The 9,373-nt window shown below is 42.3% G+C and overlaps 1 protein-coding gene across 2 annotated transcripts; it reads left to right on the forward strand.

The window, feature by feature from the left end:
* The first annotated feature begins 767 nt into the window (after positions 1–767).
* LOC123993195 (protein FAM199X) lies at positions 768–9,009 on the forward strand. Of its 2 annotated transcripts, none has more exons than XM_046295079.1 (7): positions 768–908; positions 1,365–1,545; positions 1,647–1,866; positions 1,942–2,112; positions 2,199–2,360; positions 3,934–4,203; positions 7,616–9,009. In XM_046295079.1, exons 2-7 carry the CDS (start codon positions 1,379–1,381, stop codon positions 7,790–7,792), a joined length of 1,167 nt encoding a protein of 388 aa, XP_046151035.1. In that variant the 5' UTR covers positions 768–908; positions 1,365–1,378; the 3' UTR covers positions 7,793–9,009. The 2 variants fall into 2 exon arrangements, with proteins under 2 accessions (XP_046151035.1, XP_046151036.1); XM_046295080.1 differs by having other exon boundaries at positions 1,960–2,112.
* Positions 9,010–9,373: the final 364 nt, after the last annotated feature.

Genomic DNA, 9,373 nt, shown 5'->3' on the forward strand with positions numbered 1-9,373 from the left:
TATATTATTATTATATTATTATCATTGTAAAGCTTTTGGTCATGTTTCAAGTGTTTGCAGAAGGGAGAAACCGAGATGTCCAAGTTGTGGAAAAGATAATGTCATGTGTTTTAAAAGTGATGAAAATGTGACATGTTGCAATTGTGGTGGCAACCATGAAGCCACGTCTTTCGAATGCCCAACAAGGGTGAAAGAAAATGAGGTGGCCAAAGTCAGGGCTGTCCAGAGCATTTCATATGCAGCAGCTGTTAAAAGGGTTGAGGTTTTGAATGGTGCACCTGAAGAATCCATGGTGGTGGATAGGCCTTCACTGCAGGGGTTGCTTTTGACAAGCAGGATCCTGACATTTTAACAGTTAAGAAGGTGGACTTTGTGGCCTTTATAGCTATGGTGATTAATGGCACTGCCAAGGTGGAGAGAAGTTCCAGGATGAGGATGTCATTGTTGATACGGCAGATTTCTAGAAACATTTCTAGGCGGAGGAGTTACATGGGATATTGTCACAAGCATCCTCTCAGGCCCTAGAGCTTGAGAAGGGAGATATTGAGATTCGAAAGAAGGAAGAAATTTGAGTTTTGTTTTGTTTTGGTAAATGTACTATTTTATTTGGGTGGATTAAGTTAATTTCCCTATTACGCATGGATTTTCTTTTGGCCATGTTTTGGTTTTTCAACCCACCCAGTTGGTGGCGGCAATATACATTTTAGGGTTGTTGTCCGCCATAAAACCCACAGAAGAAGCTACTCCATCTACGTCATCTTTTTTATTATTCTCCCGCAAGAGGGCGCTGTAGTTTTTAGAGCGTGGCATTGACGTGTGTGGTTGTGGAGTTGCGTCGTTTTGTCGAAATAATTTGCTCGGCGAGGCGAATTTGCAAATGGAGGAGGTTTTTCTCTGAACAACGGCAGGTTTGTTGCTTGATCAACTTATTCTTCTGTAAATCAGGCAATATGTTATGCGAACAATAATGTCGTGGTATAATGGATTATCTCGAACAAGCCCGCTGGCTTGCTGTCTTTACGACTAATTTTCGCGACGCGATTTAGCTAAATTAGGCTAACAAGGCCTCGTTGTTTGCCTTCAAGATTATTCCGTGTTTTCTGTCTCAAATAACTTATTAGGGTCAACCATTTCGTTAACACTTGAAATTGACAAGGTAACCAGCCAGCTCGGAAGATTGCTGGAGAAGATAACGTAGCTTGGTAGCGTTAGCGATATTTTGTTAGTGTAACAGACCGCTAGTCGCTACGCTAGCTTTCTTGCCTTGCCAACCAAGCTCAAGTAACTAACACGCTAGTGGTAATCTGTTTATGTAAGTGAAAAGAGCCTTGTTTAACATTTGGCCTTATTAACAATTTTCTCAGGGGGAGAATTCGTTATGTCTGAGGCTCTTTATGGAAAGTTCCTAGCCCCCGAGGAGCCCTTTCCACTGCTGTCGCAGCGAGGGAACTTCAGTGAGGCAGGCACTTTGGATGTCAGTGACTTTGGCTTTCAGTTGTCCTCTTGTCACCGGACAGACCCACTGCGCCGCTTCCATAGTAACAGGTAGGACCTGATACCTGTTTGTGGCACGCCCAACAGCTTTCAAAATCAAACGGTAGTGTAACTTAGTTGTTCATATAGGCTAAACTAACCACTGTTTTCAGATGGAACCTGACTTCCTGTGGAACGAGTGTGGCCAGCTCAGAATGCAGCGAGGAGCTGTTCTCCTCCGTCTCCGTGGGAGACCAGGAGGACTGCTACTCCCTCCTGGACGACCAGGAGTTCACCTCCTTCGATCTGTTCCCAGAGGGCAGTGTCTGCAGCGACGTGTCCTCCTCTATCAGCACTTACTGGGACTGGTCAGACAGTGAATTTGAGTGGCAGGTAGGCTGCACTTAATGTGATGACAGAAATATTATTGTTTACGTATGTTGGTAGTTGTTACATTTGGAGTAAAAGTTTTTTGCTTATCCACAGCTGCCTGGAAGCGACATAGCCAGTGGAAGTGATGTGCTCTCTGACATCATACCCAGTGTTCCCAGCTCCCCATGCCTTTCCTCCAAGAGAAAGACCAAACCACATAGAAATATGGATGAGCTCCCCTGGAGTGCTATGACCAATGATGAACAGGTATGGAGACCTGCTCTCAATTTCACAATGCCAGGAATTGTACAGCAGCAGTTGCAGATGTGTTTCATGCTTTGTCTGACTCTCAGGTGGAATATATTGAGTATTTGAGCAGAAAGGTCAGCACGGAGATGGGGCTACGAGAGCAGTTGGATATCATCAAGATCATTGACCCGTGTGCACAGATATCCCCCACAGACAGCGAGTTTATCATCGAGCTCAACTGTCTGACTGATGAGAAACTGAAACAGGTGAGTGAATGGCACAATTAGAGATTAAATGGTATGAACATTTCATATCACGATTATAGTGACCAAAATTGTCACCTTTATCAGTCTTATCGTAGTATGGTTAAAATGTGCTGGACATGTTCCAGAAGTACTGATGCACATAAGTTTTATTCTAAAAATCAACACAAAAAAAAACAAATAAAATTAGCAGCACCATGCACTTTTTGTGTGCATTAACATTAAAATAATAACATTTAAAGATGGCACCATATGACTATGAGAGGTGAAAGTTTCCTTAGTTCAGGTTTAAATGAACACAACCTTAAGTAAGCAAATAAACAACAAATAAAATTAGCAGCACTCACTTTGTAGTGAGGCACGGCAACCTTCATCAGCCTCAGAAAGCCAGGCCTCTCAACAATTTGAAATGGCATCGTGTCCTTTGCAATGCAATATGAAAGGGCTGCAGTGAGGTCTCAAGCATTTTTTTTTGGTGTGGGTGCATAAGCAGCCTGCCTTTTAAATGCTTGCTTGAGTGTCTGTCACAACTGTTGGGTGAGGTACCAGTACTATCACCAGGTTGGTCTTCTGCGCGCCCACTCTATAAACAAGGGAATAGCAAATGTAGTAATATTGGTGTTACATTATAAGTATTATTCACGTATGCACACTGTGTGTGCGCACACTGTCTTCTGTGTGGCATTTGAGGCTATGCAATGACCCCATGCACAATTTACACAACTACAAATGAGCCTTAAGAAAGTGATAGTAATTGCAATGAACACAACAATTGACATAAATACAGTCTTGTATAGGAGTCTATAAGTGTTTCTCCTGTTGGAACACTTTTACAACCAAGTCGGCGTCTGCCGGATTTTAAATTAACAAAATATGTTGGTTGGGTGACTAAACCACATAACGTGGTATCGTATGCAATGGGCAAATACTCTGCAGGTTCATGAGTAGGTAACACTGAAAGCTTCAGTTCACATTATTGACAAGATATTAGCAAGTTACACATGCCATGACATTTTCCCCCGTTCCGAAGTCCCACATCATGAATTGAGCTAGAAGTTAACTTACCTTGCATTTGCTATAAAGTAGTGGGTGGTGGTCATGAAGATGACTCAAGATTTGAAGTGATGCCCCCTTTCGCATAATAAAAACATAATAATAATCCCCCCTCCATGTGCTGCAGACAGGGTGACCATCTGCGATTTTTAAGTTTCTCGGCACTCTTGTAATACCTAAAATACGACACTTCAGATTTGGTCCCCTTAGAAGGCTGAAATATCTCCCGAGCGTTGTCACTGCTTTCCGCCATGTTTTCACACCAAAACAAAACCTACGTTGCATGCTGCGCTTGTGTCAGACTGTTGATGCTGGACAGTATTTACTGTGTGTTTTTCAAACCGTGTTTTAATGATAATTCAAATTGGAAACGGTCATACTAACTCGTGGTTTATCGTGAAACCGATAACCGTTTCATCCCTAGGTGCAAAATGACAACATTCTGTATGATGGGCAGTATACTCTAATCTAAATGTTGTTGGAAGTGTGTTGAACCTGAGGCCTAAACGTTTCTATCGAACAGGTGAGAAACTACATCCGGGAGCACAGTCCACGACTGCGCCCCTGCAGCACCCGGGACAGCTGGAAGAGGAGTGGCCATAGCAGTGCTAGCAACAGCGGGGTGAGTGGAGCCAGCAGCAGCAACGCTAGCATGGTCAGCAGTGCCAGCAGCTCCACCGGATCCACAGGCTCCACAGGCAACTCTGCCTCCAACTGCAGTGCGGCTAACATCAGCCGTGCCCACAGTGACGGGAACCTGTCCAGTGCTGCTGAGCGGATCCGGGACTCCAAGGTAAGGAAGGGGCTTCACTTTGCCTGTTAAGAGTACACTATGGCTGGTATTGTGATCCTCCTCATCAAATACTTTGGACTGTACCAGTGTCTTCATTTGCCAGCTGGCTTTTGGCAGATAAAAATTACATAAAAGAACAACGAACAAAAACATTACTGGACACATTGCCCAGCAGAAAATATCCTGATGGAATTGAATCTCCTCTATAAACACATTGACTATGCATGGAGGTTGGTTTAGTTTCTTTTTAATCTTCCTGTCTACTCTGCCTGTCTGTCTTGAGCTTGCACTCTCGCTAGTGAACTTGCAAACTTGTATCAACTTGTACTGGCTGGAAAGTTTCCCGCACCATTGTGTCGGTAACCGACACAGCTGTATGTGCAGTACCAGTCAAAAGTTTGGACACCTACTCATTCAATGGTTTTTATTTGTACTATTTTCTACATTGTAGAATAATAGCGAAGACATCAAAACTATGAAATAATACATATGGAATCATGTTGTAACCAAGAAAGTGTTAGACAAATCAAAATATATTTTAGATTCTTCAAAGTAGGAAACCTTTTTCCTCGATGACAGCTTTGCACACTTGGCATTTTCTCAACCAGCTTCATGAGGTAGTCATCTGGAATGCATTTCAATTAACAGGTGTGCTATGTTAAAGGTTAATTTGTGGAATTTCTTTCCTCAATGCTTTTTGAGCCAATCAGTTGTGATAAAGTAGGGGTAAACACGAGCAATGGACATTAAACCGGTGGAAGTCTGTCCTTTGGTCTGATGGGTCCAAATTTGAGAATTTTGGTTCCAACTGCTTTGTCTTTTTTAACACTTAGATGCATAGTAGTTGAATGGATGATCTCCCTGTGTGGTTCCCACCGTGAAGCATGGAGGTGGTGTGTTGCGGTGCTTTGCTAGTGACACGGTCAGTGATTTTATTTAGAATTCAAGACACTTAGCCATGCTGGTTATCACAGCATTCTGCAGCGATACGCCATCCCTTCTGGTTTGTGCTTAGTGGGAGTACCATTTGTTTTTCAACAGCACAATGATCCAACACCCTTCCAGGCTGTGTAAGGGCTATTTGACCAAGGAGAGTGATTGAGTGGTGCATCAGATGACCTGGCTCCCACAATCACCTGACCTCAACCCAATTGAGATGGTTTGGGATGAGAAAGACCAAAGTGTCAAGGAAAAGCAGCCAACAAGTGCTCAGCATATGTGGGAACTCCTTCAAGACTGTTGGAAAGCATTCCAGGTGATGTTGGTTAAGAGAATGCTAAGAGTGCAAAGTTGTGAAGGTAAAGAATGGCTACTTTGACAAATCAAATGTTTTTAATGCTTTTTTTTTTTGTTGCTTACTACAATTCCATGTGTGTTATTTCATAGTGTTGATGTCTTCACTTATGTTAGAATGTACAATGTAAAAACCCTTGAATTAGTGGGTGTCCAAACTTTTGACAGGTACTGTATGTATGTGTGTACAATGCATTTGGAAAGTACTTTTTTTGTATCTTTTTATGTTACCCCCCTTTGCAATCCAATTACGATCTTGTCTCATCGCTGCAACTCCCCACCGTGAGAGGTGAAGGTCGAGTCATGCGTCCTCCGAAACATGACCCGTCAAACCGCACTCCTTCACACCTGCCTGCTTAACCTGGAAGCCAGCCACACCAATGTGTCTGAGGAAACACTATTGAACTGATGACTGATGTCAGCCTGCAGGTGCCCGGCCCGCCACGCCACAAGGAGTCGCTATTGCGCGATGAGCAAAGTAAAAAGCTGTATCCTGTTTTCATTGATCATCCTTGAGAGGTTCCAATCAAGTTGTGTAAACGTCTACCTGTGGTAAATTCAATTGATTGGACATTATTTTGAAAGGGGCACACCTGTTTAAGTTTGACAGTACATGTCAGAGCAAAAACCAAGCCATGATATGTCTAAGGAGTTGTCCGTATAGCTCTGAGACAGGATTGTGTCGAGGCACAGATCTGGGGAAGGGTACAAACACATTTCTGCATTATTGAAGATCCCCAAGAACACAGTGGCCTCCATTGTTCTTAAATGGAAGATTTTGGGACTACCAAGACAATTTTTCTAGAGCTGGCAGCCTGGCCAAACTGAGCAATTGGGGGAGAAGGGCCTTGGTCAAGGAGGTGACCAAGAACCCTATGGTCACTCTGACCGAACTACATCGTTCCTCTGTGGAGATGGTTGTTATTCTGGAAGGTTCTCCAATCTCTGCAGCAATCTACCAATCAGGCCCTTATGATAGTGGCCAGATGGAAGCCACTCCTCAGTAAAAGGCACATGACGGCCTGAGATTCTCTGGTCTGATGAAACTAAGATTGAACTCTTTGGCCTGAATGCCAAGCGTTACATCTGGAGGAAACCTGGCTTCATCCCTAAGGCATGGTGGTGGCAGCATCATGCTGTGGGGATGTTTTTAAGAGGCAGGGACTGGGAGACCATTCGGGATGGATGGATGAACGGAACAAAGTACTGAGAGATCCAAGATGATAACCTCCTCCACAGCGCTCAGGACCTCCGACTGGGGCGATGGTTCGCCTTCCAACAGGATAACGTCCTTAAGCACGTAGCCAAGACAACGCCGGAGTGGCATCGGGACAAGTCTCTGAATGTTCTTGTGTCCCAGCCAGACCCTGGACTTGAACCTGATTGAACATCTCTGGAGAGACCTGGAAAAGCTGTGCAGCGCTGCTTCCCATCCAACCTGACAGGGCTTGAGAGGATCTGCAGAGAAGAATGGGAGAGACTCCCCAAATACCGCTTGTAGCGTCATACCCAAGAAGACTCGAGGCTGTAATCGCTGTCAAAGGTTCTTCTGTAGCTCAGTTGGTACAGCATGGCGCTTGTAACGCCAGGGTAGTGGGTTCGATCCCCGGGACCACCCATACGTAGAATGTATGCACACATGACTGTAAGTCGCTTTGGATAAAAGCGTCTGCTAAATGGCATTTATTATTATTATAACAAAGTACTTATTAAAGTGTCTGAATACTTAGGTAAATGTTACATTTCAGATGTCTAAAACTCATTTGGGGTGTTGTGATGTTGTGTATTGAAAAAAATCAATTTTAGAATAAGGCTGTAACGTAACAATGTGGGAAAAGTCAATGGGTCTAAATACTTCCCAAATACTCTGTGCATGCATGCATGCATACCTTCATACTGAGTATACAAAACATCAAGAACACCTATTCTTTCCATGATATAGACTGACCATGTCAATCCAGGTGAAAGCTATTATCCCTTTTTGATCCTTCACTTGTTAAATCCACTTCAGTCCAGAAAGTGATGCAGTGCCTCTTACATTCTTTGGGGAGAACCCTGCATCTTGTGTGCTTGGTGTGTCACTGCCACACATTTATTTATTTTCCTATTTTTATTGTAGAAACGTTCTAAGCAGAGAAAGCTGCAGCAGAAAGCCCTGCGTAAGAGACAGCTGAAGGAGCAGAGACAGGCCCGCAAGGAGCGGCTGAGTGGCCTCTTCCTCAACGAAGAGGTGCTGTCACTCAAAGTCACAGAGGAGGAGGACCGTGGAGAAGATGTGGTCGACGTCTTGATGTGACAAGAGTGAATGAGTCAGTGTTCCTTCTTAATCTTAAGCCTCACAATAACATCTTCCACAAACGTCGCAGGTGGTCCCACATCCTAGAGCCTAGTTTACGTCGAAGCGACGCTGCACTATTGGAATCAGTCTGGAGTTATTTTATGTCCTTAGAACTGCACAGAATTCTAATAACTGAAGATGTATAAACATTGGAGTATTTTTTTGAAAATGAGTTCAAGTAAAAACTACCAAGACTAACTTCATTCTGGTGATTAACTTAATCTTGAAGGCATAGAGGGAACACTGAATCAATGCATGGGAAGTCATCACCGTTGGCATTGAGTTGTAAATGCTTAACATTATTTTCAATGGCTTATTGTGGTTTTTGTATATAAATGCAGTTAAATCATAAATAACTGTTTTTACATTGTTTCCCCTTAAGTTAAGGCCTACATGTTCATAAACACAACAGGGTTAAGTGGTGATACAGACTTGGGCTCTAACAAATACATAGAAATGAAGCATTTAATCCTACATTGTCAAAGGTGATTTAATAAGTCACATGAATCGGTTTTGTTTTCCTTGTGTATTTTGTGCATGGGGGGGGGTAGACTTAAATTAAATGTAAAATAATGCAGCTATCCAGTGCAAATTAGAGAGATTCCCATTTTGAATGCTATTGAACTGTAGTATGACTGCATGTTCTTTAGATGGGAAGGTATTTCTTGACATCTTTGCTTACTCTCTTTGGATATTGTGGTGGACCCCACCCTGTGGAGCGACAGTATTTACTCTTTCAACATGAACACAACACTAACTACTGTACATTAGAAAATGTATTTACCTAAAGAAGCTTTATCACCTGTATATGTCGCTTTGACTTTTTCCTGTATAAAGTTACCCCTTTTGAGTAATTATAAAAACAATATATTAGATCAACTAGATGTTGTGAGTAGATCTTTATTTTGAATAAATAAATGAATAGCCATGAAATACCATTCATTCGGTGGGAGAAAAAGGTTGCTGCACCAAGTTAGGGAGTATTCATTGCTTGCTTTCTTGGGTGTCCAATTTCAAGTTGCTGTATATGCCACTGCAATGTATTTTTGACGTGAGCAAGATATTGGGAAATGTAGTTGCAGAACAGAAGCATACCAGAATGCAGTTGTTTCTGTGTGATCTACTCAATAATGTAATGCAAAATGAGAAATAAATTGTCATCGCATCAAATTTTCCTTCAGATTTGTGTCTTGATTTTTCACGAGAGAGCGATATCACCTTGATTGACTATATACATTGATAAACCATACTTCTTGATTGGCTATTGCAACACAAAATGGCCGCAATGGAGCAATGTCCTCCAATATTTGTTCACTCAAAAGCCACTTACAAGGGAAAATACAAAATCTCTGACAGAAATTACAATTACACATTGTAAAGATATTAATTCACAAAATGCATGCTAAATATGTCTATTACATTACAATCGAACTAATCCTAAAATGTAGTCGTTTTATCTTGTTAATAGTACATTTTACAAGCCTATTAGAAGTAGTACTTAATGTGGTGGTAACATGTCTGGGACTAACATTTGTTAAG

Source organism: Oncorhynchus gorbuscha, linkage group LG13, assembly GCF_021184085.1.
Source record: "Oncorhynchus gorbuscha isolate QuinsamMale2020 ecotype Even-year linkage group LG13, OgorEven_v1.0, whole genome shotgun sequence".
Taxonomy (NCBI): Eukaryota; Metazoa; Chordata; class Actinopteri; order Salmoniformes; family Salmonidae; genus Oncorhynchus; species Oncorhynchus gorbuscha.